The sequence below is a fragment of the Hemibagrus wyckioides genome, linkage group LG01 (assembly GCF_019097595.1).
Source record: "Hemibagrus wyckioides isolate EC202008001 linkage group LG01, SWU_Hwy_1.0, whole genome shotgun sequence".
NCBI classification, from domain to species: domain Eukaryota; kingdom Metazoa; phylum Chordata; class Actinopteri; order Siluriformes; family Bagridae; genus Hemibagrus; species Hemibagrus wyckioides.
The window spans coordinates 24913924-24929782 of NC_080710.1; the positions used below are offsets into that span (position 1 = coordinate 24913924).

At 41.3% G+C, this 15859-nt stretch overlaps 1 protein-coding gene across 1 annotated transcript in view; it reads left to right on the forward strand.

The window, feature by feature from the left end:
- Positions 1-457: 457 nt before the first annotated feature.
- tgfbr1b (transforming growth factor, beta receptor 1 b) overlaps positions 458-15859 on the forward strand; it is an 82986-nt gene continuing 67584 nt past the window's right edge. The window contains exon 1 of the mRNA XM_058385737.1: positions 458-677. Within this exon, the coding sequence (XP_058241720.1) occupies positions 608-677 (70 nt within the window). The 5' untranslated portion in view covers positions 458-607. The remainder of the gene's footprint in view (positions 678-15859) is intronic.

The window sequence follows — 15859 nt, forward strand, 5'->3', positions numbered from 1 at the left end:
GGTTCCTGAGCCACCGTGACCCTGACCTGGATAAAACAGTTCATCAGAAAAATGAAAAAATGATACAGTACACTTTTATATAATGAGCCTGAAACTATGAAATATTACCAGCAATGCATGTACATAAGTATTTATGAAATCCACATGCATTGCTGGGGTTCCTGGGTGCATGAAAAAGTTTGAGAACAAGATTATAAAAGATATGTTTTAGGTAGGAATAGTTTTAAATTAAAAAAAAAAGAGAGAGAGAGAGACAGACTTGCAGTCAGTCATGAAAATAACTTTAATTGTGTGTAAAATTTCGTCACTCTGACTAGACCACATTGATCGTGAGCAGAGGCGGAAAAGAGAGAGAGAGAGAGAGAGAGAGAGAGAGTGTGTGTGTGTGTGTGTTTTCCGTGTGTCTGGGCGGGGAGTGGCGCTCCCAGCCAATCACACGTGCTTCAATCCTCTATAACACTGAGCTGGAGAAGTTGAGTGTGTGTATATATATGCATGTGTGCGTGCGTGTGTGTGAGAGTGTGTGTGAGTGTGTGTGTGTATGAAGGGGAGCGAGAGAGAGAGAAAGACATCCAGCAGTCAGTGTAGAGTAAAGTGAGATTCGAGGATGGATGCAATACCGTGTTGTCTCGCTTTCCTCCTTCTGTTCTTTAACGCTTGGATCCACCAATCTGAAGGTAAGACGCCGATGTGTCTGTGTGTGTGTGTGTGTGTGTGTGTGTGTTGCTGTGTTATTTATTTCCCGTTTCTCGGTGGAAGTTGTGTGGCGGAAGCCGCCGTGTGTGTTGCTCTTTGTTTGGAGGAGCGAAGCTGTGCGGACCCGGAGACTCTTTTCAAAGATGGCGCAGGTCAGAGAGAGAAAGAGCCGTGCTTTCCACAGGAATGTTTATTGTTTTGGGGAGGGGGGGAATGTGTCTGTGCCTGTGTCTGGGTCTGGGTCTGTGCCTGGTGGAGAGAAATCAGGTTAGGGAGAGAGATAGAAAGAGAGAGAGAGAGAGAGAGAGAAAAGAAAAGCAGGCAAAGACCGGACACTCAGGCGTGTTTTCGCTGAGTGCCTTTTTCTACATCTTCACGCGATGTAACACACACACACACACACACACCACTATAAATCATCCTTTAATAAAATTGATCGATCTGTTTTAATAAATAAATGAAAACAAATAAAACTACGTTTACTTCTAGTTATTCTTGGTGTGGGTCCTGATGTGTGAATCCTAATAACCTGTCCTGTTTGTGTTTGCCTTTCTACTTGGTAGGCGACATTGTGATTCACAAACCCCTTAAGAGTGTTTATAGGTACATTTTCGTGCCAAGTCATGCACAGTCTACAGCCAGATACATTTAACTAGCTGTTTGGTCTTAAACCCTAACTTATTTCTTGATAACAAGCGAGTTACTACTATTAAAACGTGAATTACTCAGCAACCAGACAACTCGCACCGCAGCCCCTAACAGCGTTACTACAGTTAGCTTAGCTGTGCTAACCCGCTGAGTTTTTTTTTTTTTTTTTGGTCTTTTCTAGTTAGCTTTTCTGGCCACCTCGCCTAAGTTACTTTTATTATCTAGTTAGGCGTTTGTACGCAAGCGAGAAGTTATAAACTAGTTATAACCAGGCTGTATAGCGGGTTTAGTAGCGAGCTAAGCCGTTTGCTCTGCCGAGTTAACCGTTAATTGGCTCGTGTTTATAGCCGTGCTACCTGTTAGCTACCAAAACTTACCGGGACACACAGACACACAACTTACACCCCTAACTTCACCAGTTTTACCCAAATACACCATTAATACCAAAAAAAATAAATCATTAATAGTAATAATTAACATTTTATATAGGTGGACGGTGCTAGCTAAACCTTAAGGATTCCCCCTATTCACTCACTGAGCTGTCTCTGAAGGAAAAGCGGTCGTTGTTAACATTCAGCCTTTTAGTAGTGCACAAGCTTTACTTTTGATAAATATATCGTTTGTTTAATAAATATATCATATTGTCCAGCTTATATTGTTGATCAATATCATCCCATAAACGTTAACTACGTTTGTTTGGCGAAAACAAGTTCATTGATGATGTTTAGGATGATTAAAAGTGCACACTTTATAAAGAAATGGCAGATTTTATGCTGTTTATCAGCATTGTAATGAAACTGCTATTCAGCACCTTCTTTTTTAGGTACTGAATTTTCAGTATCTGAGGTTACATGTCTGTAATTGATGTTTATGTGAAGTGTGATGTCCAGCATGTTGTGTCCTGCACTCAGGTCTGTGAGACGTCAGTCCACGCTATAAAAATGTCCGTAATTCATATAAGGATATATATTTTATTTATATATATATATATATATATATATATATATATATATATATATATATATATATATATATATATATATATATATATGGATATGGATTCAGGGTCAGTTTGCTCTAAAATACGTCTGTGGATGCGTTTGTCAGATTGGTCTGATCATGAGTATCAGGATCAGTATTCACGTAAATTGTTAAATCCTGATCAGATCAATCTGACATGTTTCCTGAGCTGATCCAGATTTCTGCATGTGATATCCAACAGGCTTTAACACGAGCCCCGTCGATCGCTCTGTGCTTCATCATCACACGTCCACCCCATTAAAAGAAAATAACTATGGGTCAGATGAGACAGGAAAAAAAAAAAATCGATCGATTGATTGATACGATACTGATCCATGCCGGCGCTCACTCTTGATGCCAATCAGATTTGGTTTGTCCTCCTTTCTGATTTTCAGCACTGTTGATTTATACATATTTTTTTCTTCCCTAATATCGTGTTCAGTCTGAGTGGTCATGCACATCAATGCTGCGATTGTGCCCTGATTTTATCTTACACACAGAGGGCACAGAACCCTTGGTACGGCTGTTTTAACACAATTTAGCAGCTGGTTTGCTGGTACAATTTGTCTTTGTATGCAGGAAATAGGATTTATAAACCGTGTGCAAATACGACATGTTAAGTAACAGCATGCGTTTTTGTGAAGTCATTATTTCATACTGCGATACACGAGTGAGACACACGTTCCTTGTATTTTCCTCTTTGTACACGGCAGGTTTTAGACACGCATGGTAAAGAAATGCTACAGCGATTATATATATCCGAACACACACACAGACGCTCTGTATGAGGTGGTGTTATTAAACCGACAAAGCAGGACGTGTTTTTAAAACACGATTCGTTTTCATTTGTACAATCAAACAATTCTCATATCATTTATAAGAAAATGATTCTTCAACTCCCTCGGGAGCTCGAAAGCACAGGTAGTACAGCCGTTGTTTTATTCAGTGATAAGCGAGATATAATTTCACTCATGGGTTGAGGTGTTCCAGTACAGAGCGAAAGAACACGCTGTTACAGCTGTAACACTAAATTTACACTTCACAAGTATCGGAGGAGCGAGCCGAGATATAGGCTATTGAAAATTTTTTTTATAGAAGATGCACTTTCCAATTATGATTCTCAAAACCTCTGGAGAGCGTGAACTGTTCATCACCGAGGTTTATGGGCCAAACGTAGCTTTCAGGGTGTCGGTTGAAAAAGTTTTAGCCGCATCAGCAAGGGAAGGTGTTTAGGAAAGTCTAAAGTTGCTGATCTGACCGTTTGACAAATCGAACAAACAAGAAATCGTTTCGCATTTCATATTTATCCGGGAGTGTGTTTTTTAAATAGACGGAAAGAATTAAAAGGCGAAGCACCGTGCATGATGTAGACCATTTATAGCCTTTATAACCGTAGCTTTGTCGGTTGTATTTAGGCTTTAACGTTCAGGAGTGTTGTGTTTGATTGCGTTGATGTTGAACGAAATGTCTCATAAACCTTTGTTGACTCAGAGCTGATTTTCTACAACAATCCAAAAGATGTTTTTTGGATGGAGGAATCCAGGCAGGTGATCACTTCCTGGTTGCAAAAATCTATATGAACTGGACTAGCTGTAAGGTAGATGTTACAGTGATTTACTGAGTTAATTGTAAACAGCAGTGAATATCTTACACGGTATAATGCGCTACGATCGCTCGAAACGCTGCACACCCCTGAGCTAAGGGTGAAGGAGAAGAACAGAAATTGAACACACTGCCTCCTGAAACTTTTAACTATCGAGCCACAGCAACTAGATTGATTCAGCGGAGGAATCGGTGCAAGCTACTTGCGTTATAGTTGTAGTGGCTCAGAAGGGTACGACTTTGACACACATCAATTATGAAACTTTATCGGCGCTTGTTTCAGCATTTCCTGATTGAAGCGTAACTCGCGATTAGTTTTTTGCGTCAGAAAAGGAAAACCAAGGAAAGCGCTTTTCTCTATCGGTGCAAGTGTGTAATGTCTGCAGTTAGCTTGTTTGTGCAGTTTTCGTTAGGCTCATCATTCACAGAGCGACCCGTTAGCGTTAAAATTAGCACCTGGCTTATTTGTAACAGCAGATTATTTTTGTAGCACTCTGAAAATCTGATTAAACTACAGAAACATTGATCTTGTTGGAGTCAGAGCTTTGGCTGAACTAGTAACGGTGTTATTATTGAGCTGATATTTATTGTGTGTGTGTGTGTCTGAGAGGGGGGAAAAACCTCTCTGCCCTTGACTTTCCTGTGCAGACGTGTTGTTTATTAACAGACTAGAAATGAACCTCACATGCCAGAAGACAAAGTTTAAAGCTCCTCGTTTTATTTTATTTTACCGGAATAAACGCAGCGCTTTAAAAGGGCGTGTGAGCGTGTGTTAATGCTTCAACAGCTGAACACATTAGCTTGAGGCATACAGCTTTGTGTCCTGCTGAGGATGTATGCCGCTCTCCTATCCACACACACCGGGGAGCACCGCGTGAGCCAGCGTTCGCAATGAGGCCCTAAGAAAGGTCTCCGGATCGGTCTCGAGCGCCGGAGACGCAGCAGTTTTCTCATCTTTTCCGACACAGGAATCCGAAGCATTTTGATGACCTCGAGTGAGGTGTTGTTACGGCTTAAGGGACCACACTTACTCCGGAAGGTTGCGCTGGTGCCGGTTATGGTTGAATTCAATAGCGGTGATTAGTTGAGACAGCACGACAAGATTGTGATGGTCTGAAAGAGGAGGAGAGATGGCAGGAGGAAGAGTTGTTTTCCAAAATCTGGCACTTTATCACTACACTAGGACGGTGTTATTATTATTGTTATTATTATTATTATTATTATTATTATTATTATTATTATTATTGTTGTCAGTAATATCAAATAGATAAGGGTTTACAGCAACAATTAGGACTCTTAACTGTACACACTGACATGAACAAACCTCACTCAAATAAAAAAAATATACTCTAGTTTTATAAAAAGCAGTTCTTTAAAAATTATAATCACTAATGTTACCGATAACGTGTATTTCTAATGAATTTTTTTGGAACACACACACACACAGACATACTTTATTAATACCATGAGACGAATTCTTGTGTTATAGCAGCTTAGTTAGAAACCAGATACAACAGATATAAAATAAAAATTTGTATAAATTTTATTTTATTTATAAATCATTTTAAATGTTATATTTTTGTATGTGCCGTATCTTGCCACTGACTAAGCTGCTGTAACACAAGAATTCCTCTCATGGGATCAATAAAGTATGTCTGTCTGCCTGTCTGATAATGTTTTGTACAAAAACTCAGATCGTCTCTTCTCTAGGATAACTCGGATGCGTTCGATCTAAAACCGATCATAAAGATCTTTGTGCAGACGTGTGGAGTCCATGCTGCTCGAGCTTGCAACATCATCACAGGAAAAAAAGGCTAAAACAGATAATAATAAAAAAGTCTCAAACTCGTGTAAATATTTCAGGGAGTCTGTTTTACAATTAAGTCGCCGTCGGTAATATAATTTAGAAAATGCAACAGAAAGTACATGTATAGATATGGATGTATTTTTATGTTTTTTTTTGTGAATCCCACATGATACAGAGGTGTTAGAGGTCGTTATTATTAAAGCAGATGCTGGAGAATAGTTATGTAACACACACTTTGGAGCAGTTGGTCATTTTAGTTACATGTGATTATGACGAAACCTCCGTGAAATCCGAACGTCAATAAAACATCTTTGTTTCCTGGCGTACAAACTTTTTGTACTCGCACGCAATAATGTTAGAGATCTTTTGACTACGACGCCCCGGCTTCCTGCTAAGAAATACCTTTTAAATCCATCGTGCATGCGAGGAAGACGAAGGTCACGGCAGCCGTCACGCTGGGCGCATTGTGATCATTTCTAGCTGTCGTTTCGAGGACGGGAGTTTGATGCGTACACGTCGAGCTGTTGGAAATCTCTCGGCGTTAAAACCTCCCGAGTCGATCTTTTCTACTTTCAGCTGCGGAAAAACCCTGAACGAGCGCGTTCTGGCTTCCTGGCGTTTATCGAGCGCTTGAGCGACGGATGACATCGACGACGGATTGGATATTGTGTCCTTTTGTCATTCTCGACACCGCTCTCTATTGTGCTTTAAATACCTTCTCAGTCGGCACCGACGGAGGATCATAGTTGTTTTTTTACAGTTACTAATCCCCATCCCATTATAACACTGTATGCTTAGAATGAACTCAGGGAGCTTTAACGACTTTCCCCAAAGCATTTTCTACACAGCATTCCTTGCGGTCGATTGGTTCACTGGACGCTAAAGTGAACCGGGTTAAGTGCCTGTTTCCTGTGTAGAAAGCCCTCGTGCTTCCAAGCCACGTCATTAAAGCATAGATCTAAGAGCCGTTGTTTTTCTTCTTCTTCTTATTATTATTATTATTAATCACCCCTTCCGTTGCATGTACACATGTTCACCAGGGGTTACGCAGAAGGAACACGTTTCCTGTATGTATGTTTGAGGCCCAGACATAGGCGTCTCAAAGCTCTCCCTCACCCCGCTATCACATTTCCATCTCGGTACACAGATGAGTCGTACCTGTTTGAGAACGCTTCGTCACGGCTTGCGATATGCAGACTACGCCCAGACTGTGGTGTCTGCGGTTTCGGAGACAAGAGACAACACTGTGATTAATGGCTCGTGTCTCTGGATTGGCGCCAACTCCAGATTGCAGTTTACACAGTTGACATGGTGGCATGAAAAATACACACAAGCGCTGAGCTGGTAGTTTGGAAGTGTGCGAGAGCGAGAGAAAGAGAGAAAGAGAGAGAGAGAGAGAAGGAGAGAGAGAGAAAACGCAATTGAATACATTTATGTCTTTGACGGTAACACAGTTTGGATTATTGCATTATTTGTTCAGCAGCTTTAAAAGGAAATATCTTTTCCTTTGGTCTCTTTTCAGAGCTGGCTCCAGCAAAGAAAACAGGTTTCTCCGTTCAGAAAGCACAAACGGCAGCTTTACGATTTCCTGTGAGCTCAGGAGGATGTTTAAAAATAAAAATAAAAACAAAGGAGGGGTCTCGGGCTTGGAAGCATTTAGCAGCGCGTGGTGAGTATTTAGTGGAAGGTGCTGCGTGACTCTTATTGCTGCTTTCCTCTCTCAGGGCTCATTAGCCTGTCAGGTTGATGCACTCAGCTCTGTGTATCTGATGATTTTTTATTTTTTGAAAGTGTCCTGGACGATATACTCAAAGAGAACGAACATGGCATACCCCCCCCCCCCCAAGCTTTTCTCAGGCAGCCGTTTTCATTAAACGAGGTGCAGAGAGACGTACGTGTGCAGAGGCATGCCACGAAATACTGACCTTGGTGAAGCGGATGGAAAAGTACCCAGAGGATCACAGCGTCATCCTGGCTGGCAGCGTTTCACCTGCTTTCCATACCACAGCTTTACCGATGTCCAGTCGTAGCTATGGCCTGCACCGGACCTCACACTCCATTATTATTACTAGCCTGTTGCTCACAACTTCACGTTTTTCAAAGAGGAACGAGACGTTAAGGAATATCTATAAAACCTGAAGTAGTTATTGTTTTGATTGTCTCTGATTTCAGGGAAAATCCTAAATCTTGTTCTAGCGGGTTTATTAAGCCTTATAGAGCACTGCAGGAACGATCCATAAGCTTATAAGATATGGAAATGAGTTGGCTTCTCTGCTCCATCTCGAAGGTTTTTTAAAATGGCTTTTTGGTTAAATTCCTGAATTTTGTTAGGGCCACGGTTAACACGAGCTCAAGATATCTTTTCACATCTTATTCTACAACATAAACGCCTGTAATACACCAATATTTATTTTACGTGTCCTGAAAAAGGTATTGCAACGTTCGGGTGACAGGAGACACCGCCCGAAGCGGGGATCGAACCCGATATTTTGGGTATCAGTCACCGCTGACAGCGAGTTAGACTCGGATGCAGGACCAGGAAAAGCATGACTTCAATTAACAAACGTAAAAATAACACAAGATTTACACAAAACAAAATGAATACAACTTGGAAAACAAACATAACTACAACATGAGGAACCAGACAATGACTGATACAACAGACTGATATACATAGGGCAAAGCATTAGATTCAGTAGGGAACAGGTGACATGGTTGGAAAACGGAACAATGGGAAGGGCGTGGCACAGCTCATGTCAGGAATAACAAACGATACAGCAAACTACGAAGCACCCTCTGATGGTCCAGCAGGGAACCGTCCCAAAAGCTCTTGACAGGCGGTCACGTACAAGACGGACTTAATAAACATGTGTGTTGAACAGGAAAACTCGTCTACTACAACCTCGCAATGTTACGAAGAAGCCTTTATTATTGTTTCACGTTACAGCACATTGAAATTCTTTCAATGCATATTGGAAGTTGGGGGCAGAGCACAGGGTCAGCCATGATGCAGCACTCCTGGACCAGAGATGGTTAAGAGCTTTAGCTCTGACCTTCTGACCACAAAGCCTTAACCACTTGAGCTACAACTGTCCACTATTCCTCTGATTTCTCTCCAACTTGTCATGCACTCTACAGTCTTCACTCTCATTAGTTGTCACTGTGTCAAGTGGCTCCAAGTTAAACTACTCTCTGATCACATCTGCTCTCCTTGAAAATAAATCTCGCTGTATGTGTGAACCTAGCGTAACGATTAGCCAAAAGATGAGAACTGCTTAGAAACTGTGAACGACTTCTTGAGGTGTTTCTCTATGACGCTCTTTTCACACCTTTTGACCAGTATAGAGATATCAGAGATGGCGTCTGATCCGATCGTAAACGTCTCTCTGACTTTCCGGAGTTTTTCTCTTTCTTGAGACGTCAGTACAGTTTGGGAACCACGGTGTTGCTGTTGTGTTCCTTTCTATAAGGCTTGCTGGTGGAGAAATATGTATAATAGAGAGCATTTCATTTATTTAATGCAGGGAAATAACGAACGCAGCAGATTTCATTACAGCGTATGAAAGGTCCAAGAGAGCTCGAGAGCTGAAGGCTTTCTGCTCAAGGGATAGGAAAAAAAAAAACCTGAGACATTTTCCTCCCAACGCGTTCTGTAATACGTTTTCCTTACGACGGTAAAGTGTTTTAATAACGAAGCACAAGTTTACTGTGTATTTGTCAGCTGGAATCTTTTCCCTGCCAGGACGGATGTCTGGAATCCGTGCCAGAACACGTGTAGCTACACGCTAACAAACAAGCGCTTCATTAAACTCCAAGAACAGTCTCTTCGGGATTTCATGATTTTCAGAATTATCGCAAATTTAATGCGGATCCCGGCCGAGACGTGCCGTGCGATGTCGTCACAGCCAGTCTTCCGTTCCCGTGTGTAGAAAGTAATTACACGTGTCTTCCTAGGTAGAAGAAGTCAAGCGGTTTTCCACAAAAAAGACACATTTTGACACATAAATCAGAGGGAAGTCAGAAATTCCACCTTAAATGTTGCCACGTTGACTATTGTTATTCCACCTTAAATGTTGCCATGTTAATTAAACCTCGAGGAAATACAAAATCAGCAACAAATAACGTTCAGACTTGGTAGATAAATTTATTATTGGTTTGTGAATTGATTGATTTATTAGACTTCGGTCAGTTTCACTAGCATGTTGGATTGTCCTCTTTGTTGTTAAGATCTCCTCGTGTACTCCTAACACAACTTACCTTTTCTGTAGTTTTACATCATTAGATGACACTCATCCCTACTGAAATCGATCTACATTCTGAAATCCTGAGGTAAAGGTAAACGATGTGGTTAGCGCTAAATTGTTTTTTTTTTTCCTTTCTGACCAACGAGATATGGATCACTGTTCTCTCCCGTGTGAGATTTTCATCTAAGGTGGATTGCTGCAGCTCTGAAAAGCTCGACAAGTTCATGCAAATTGTTGTCATTGATTGCGGTTTGGCAAAACAAGATTCGCTGGTTCACGTTTAGTTTTTTTTACTCTGTTGTTATAAGCGAAAGTGAAAGTTCAGCTGGAGCTCATAGCCGAGTAGTTCAGGATCAGGCCTGCTGGTAATTTTTTGAGTTCTCATTAGACATATGTTTATATGAACCGGGAAGCCAGAAGGTTATCTGAGGTACATGTCGATTGTTTTTTGGGAAAAACTCGTGCAGCGATTAGTCAGGGCTAAACAGGCGGGGTTGGGGGGTTGATAGGCATTTCTGGGAGTGTAAGCAAACCTGTGCCATGTGTGCTGGAAAGCTCAGAAACCCATCGGAGATTAGATTAGAGGATTGGATACTTCACAAGCTTCATACTTTCAGCACGTAGCTGCAGCTCTGTCCTTCGGTTGAGCTAGTACATGTCCAGAGTAGCAGACAGTCGATTCAGAGTCAGATCGCTTTCTCATCACGATCGAACGGCGCTAGATTAAAGATCAGACCTCAGATGCTCTGTATCTATCAGGTTGTTTTCATCATGTTGTGATTGCAGCTCGGTGGTTCACGCTAGACCCTCGTCTCCACTCTGCTTTCCCTAAGTAAATAAGATCTTCTTTTGTCGTGACCATAAGAAGATAGCTCCCTGGGAAAAGCTCATCTTTCTGCACGCATCCTCTGTGTTTATGTAAGCAAACAATCGTGACCCCAGCGCACAGGCAGAAGCTGGGATCAGAAGTGAACAGTCGTGACTTGTTGGCGATGGCTCGCATCTCGGAGATACGGCGCATACGCAGGAGCCCGCACAAATCGCCAGTGCGACCCACGAGGGAGTTTACTATGGAGCCAGCACAAAGAGCGTTGCAGCGGTCCGGTAATTCCGTGTGGGGGTGGATGGGATGGATTCTTGCATCTGATTCCCCACATCCGAACCCACATCTGTCACACACAAAAGACGGGCAATAATGGCCAGGACGGGGGAAGGGGCCGGGGCACTGACCTATGGAAATGACTCCGCACCCTCGACTGATGAATAGGGGGTTCATATGGTTATTTATGGTGAGAAAAAAGGGAGCGGGGGAAGGGAATCGACCAAAAAAAATAAAAAAAATCCTCACACGCAGCTCGTGAGCTGCACCCTCCCTCCATCACGCATTCCATATACAATATACTGCACCACATTCCACTGTTTCTCCTCCTCTGTAAGTGCGCACCGTGTACGAGGAGCCGCCAGAGCGAGGCGCGTTTCAGGCGGTCAGGAGACGCGGGATACATCATTCAGCTAAACACAAACGTAAAAGCAAAGGCTTGTGGGAAATGGCATTGGTGAGGAAGCCACTTGATACACACTGTGATGCCTCCTCTTATTAAAGTGTCCAGTTTGCACAGGGGGCATCTCATTCAGCTAAGCTGATTTAAACAAAAAGACTCGTGGCTTTATTTTATGTATCAACAATATGAAGCCCCTCCCCCTGCTGGTGGATCGTCCTGACGGCAGATGTGCGTGTGTGTTTGTGTGTGGGTGTGTACACCTGCGTATGTATGCATGTGTATACGTGCGAGTGTGTGTATGCTTGTATGTGAGTGAGTCGAGTGGGGTGGGGTTTTTTTTATATATATATATATATGTATATATGTGTGTGTGTGTGTGTATGTGTGTGTATATGTGTGTGTGTGTGTGTGTGTGTGTGTGTGTGTATATATGTGTGTGTGTGTGTTTTGGAAGGGGGGCTGGGGTGGAGAGTGTGGATGTATGTGTGTGTGTGCACATTGTATGTGTTTTGGAAGGATGGCTGGGATGGAGGGTGCTGGGCTGTGTTGGGATCTGTGTGTGTGTGTATGCGTGTGTGTGTGTGCGTATGCACCTGCGTATGTGTGTGAGAGTGTGGTGGGGGTGGGGTGGTGTTGGTATCTGTGTGCGAGTCAGGGTGCCGGTGAGGGGCGATGTGTGTGTATGTGTCTGCGTATATACGTTTTTGTGTGTATATGTGTGTGCGTGCACGCATGTATGTGTGTGCGCGCATGTGTGTGTGCGTGCGCATGTCTGTGTGCGTCTGTGTGTGTGTGTATGTGCTCGTGTGTGTGCACGTGCACATAAATAAGTGATGAATAGAATGTGCCTAGGATTGAAATCACCTCTTTAGTCGATGTTCACAGAGATGTTTTCAGCACACTCAAAAAGACGTTCTGGTTGAAGGACATTTTTTGAAACGGTTATTTTTTCATGTTCAATAAAGCGCCAGTAGAGACACGACCATACACTTTCAGTTTAGTTCAGTTTAGTTTTTTTTTGCTTGCACTTTTTAAAAAAAATGATATTGGCACATAGGCTTACTATCCTGCATGAAGGACCGGGACAGAAACCTGCATGATTAAGCAAACTAATGTCACTTAAATATCACTTAAAAACTTCAATATTTGTTATATTTGGGTTTGTACAGTGACTGATAGCGAGTCAGGATTCTTACCAGCGCCCACACTTGCGTACGTGATGAATTCGCTATATAACTGATTGAAACACACCCAACATTTCATGCTAACGAGCTGCTACTCTAGAGCAAGACCTGCCTCTAGGGGCGGGGCATAAATGTTCCAAAGAGTTTTGTTGGATAAAGATGAGAAATCTGTCATCAGAAATATCTCTTGTTCTTCTATACGCATGTACTGATCTCTGCAAAAAAGGTTTAGCACGAATTCACCAAATGATTGTTGTGCATATCTAAATAATGTATATAATTCTTATAGTTTCCATGTGGAATAGAGTTACCCTTTTTGTTAAAGGGTTAAGAGGTGAGACAGCTTCACTTTGGACCCAGAGCGTGTGAAATTAAATCTTCTTTCAGCTCGGTGAAGATAGGGGGTGAAATAGATCTGTATCGGTCGCCGTGAGCGCCAGACGAGATTAAGCCGTTCTGCTTTGCCGAAAGTCACCGATGCTTCAGCTAATATTTCTTTTATCGGACCCAAGTGGTGACACAAAACACGTGGCGCCATATTTTACCATGTGCACTGAGTGGAGGATGAGGGAACTGAAGGAAAGTGTGCATGTCAGTCTGGAAGTATTTGATTAATAAAACTGCCTAGAAAGCTCATAGAGCTTCATAAGCTATATATGAAGCCGCAACATCAGTCGTCTCTGTTAAAGCTTAGCAGCTGCATGACTCAATCTTCCATATGGCATGTTGTTCTATAGGTCTACGCTAAGCATGAACAATACTCCTGCTATATCTTTCTGCATTAAAGTCTGATTGTTTTCTGCAAATCATATTTCAGCACATTCGCCTCGCACCGGAGGGTTCGAGTCCCGCCTCCACCCCGTGTGTGTGGAGTTTACATGTTCTCCCTGGATTGACATCTCTAAATTGTCTGTAGTGTGTGTGTTTGTGTGTGTGTGTGCCCTGAGATGGACTGGCAACCCGTCCAGAGCCAGGAATGGTCTCCAGATTCCCTGTGCTTCTGTGTAAGATAAGCAGCACAGAAAATGGATGGATAGAAGGGAATATCATTGAGTTTATTCTAGGAAGTGTGTTGTTGGAATTGAAGCAGGTTTAGATAAGAGTTGAGATGATCTTTATCAGTATCAGCCTCACAGAGGTCGGCTTTAAAATGTGAACACGTACGGCTGTAAGACTCTGGAACAAGCCCAAAGCCAGCCAATCAAATTTGACCACCGTGATGCTGTATTTCTTCATCCCGGGCATCTGTATAGAGCTTTTAGATTGTATAGCACGATCATGCTTTCTCTTTGAATCATATACGTGTTATTACCCTGAGAAGCGATAGAATCTGCTGAACCGGTTCTCACCTCATAGTCACAGCCGAGGAAGAAGCCAAGCGTAATGTTTCTCACACGCACACACAGATTGTTGTTATAGATTAGGAAACCGCTCTTATCACACACAGTATCTAAAATAGCTCTAGGTAAGAGTTTTATAATAAAGGACAGCTGTTTGGCAAGCTAACGCACCTTTTGTTTAGTTTGGTAAGACTTAATTATTAACGTAGAATGGGTATTATGGTGTTACTGTAACATGGGGCTGACAATGATCTCATTAAAAGAATATCTGCTCAAATCAAATCACGAGTGATTCATGTCGACTGAAACTCGGATAATAACCGAAGGAAAATAACCTAATAAAAACTGATTGAGAAGATTTTTTTTTTTTAATTGAGTGAAATTTCCATCATAAGCATGATAGCACTTCGTCAATGTTTTTTCCTGAAGCTGAATCTGTGCTGAGGGAAAAAAAATGGGGAAAAAATGTTTAAAAAAAAAATCTAAAGTATGTATTTTTAAAAATATATTATCATGATTATTATTTTTATTAATAAATTATTTATTTGTTTGTTTGTTTGTTTGTTTGTTTGTTTGTTTGTTTGTTTGTTTTTATTTATTTATTTATTTATTTATTTATTTAAATAGAAACTGGAAAGAAATGGACCTAAAATGGAACGTAAACATTAACATGAATAAAAAATAAATAAATAAAATTAAATAATAAAATAAAAAAACAAATCAAGAAGAAAAAAGCAAAAAAGAAAGTTGTGGCTTCTGCTTAGTCGCTTTTTTACTCAACTTAACATATGTTTTGGTAGAATAGCTTCAAACAGGACTGCAGTTACGTCCATATGTAATATTCACACACACTCTTAACCGTGAGAGGGAAAAAAACAGGTTCTTTGGGCTTCTATATAGAACCCTGGGGTTCTGTCCTCACTCAGGAAAACCTTAAAAATTGGTTTTGACTAGAACCCCCGGAGGTTTTTCTATCAAAACAGTTCGGTGGGTAAAGAACGTGTGAGTCGATTAAATTGGTGAAATAATTCAAACTGAATGTCTAAATAACATGGAGAGGTTTTTTGGTGTCAATATTATACAGGTTTGTTTTTTTCCCCATAAAGTTATACAGTATGAATTTATTTGTATTTTCTTGTCTAAATTTGTATATAATAATAATAATAATAATTTCTACAACTTTCCACAAAAAGAAATCATGTAACTTGGTTTATTTAAGAATATTACATAATATATAAAGAAGCATGTTGTGGTTCTGTTTATGAAGCAAGAGACAGAACCATTTCAAGCTAAAGGCTAAAGGAGTATTAGCTTTCACAGCCGTCACCAGACACTGTTTTCTTTCTGTCTCACTAACACAGTGCGGTATTTCCTCACAGCTCACTGTTGTTTATAACCAAGTCACTAAAACAAAATCAGGTTTCTCAGCAAAGCCACATGAAAACAGCCACAGTTTGAGGGGACGGTAACATTTAGCGTAGCTTATGTAAACACTACCCGCCACCAGAGCGCAGTTTTACACAGCCGACACCTGCAGAAGAAACGGCGCATTGCTAACGAAGCCGACTAGCATCAGTGTAGATTAGATAAACAAAGCTGAATCATGTTTCAAGAGACTAAAGTTGTTTTAAATCTCAACGTCTGGTCGTGTCTGGGGAGGTTTTTATATATACTTCTCAGGTTTAGCTAGCATTGCCGAGAGGATAAACAAGGCAGGATAGCAGCATGCTAACACGCACTGGCTTGTGTTTTTGTTTGCGTTTATTACAAGTACAAAACTTTCAACGTTTGTAATTAATGAATGAAAACGTACGAT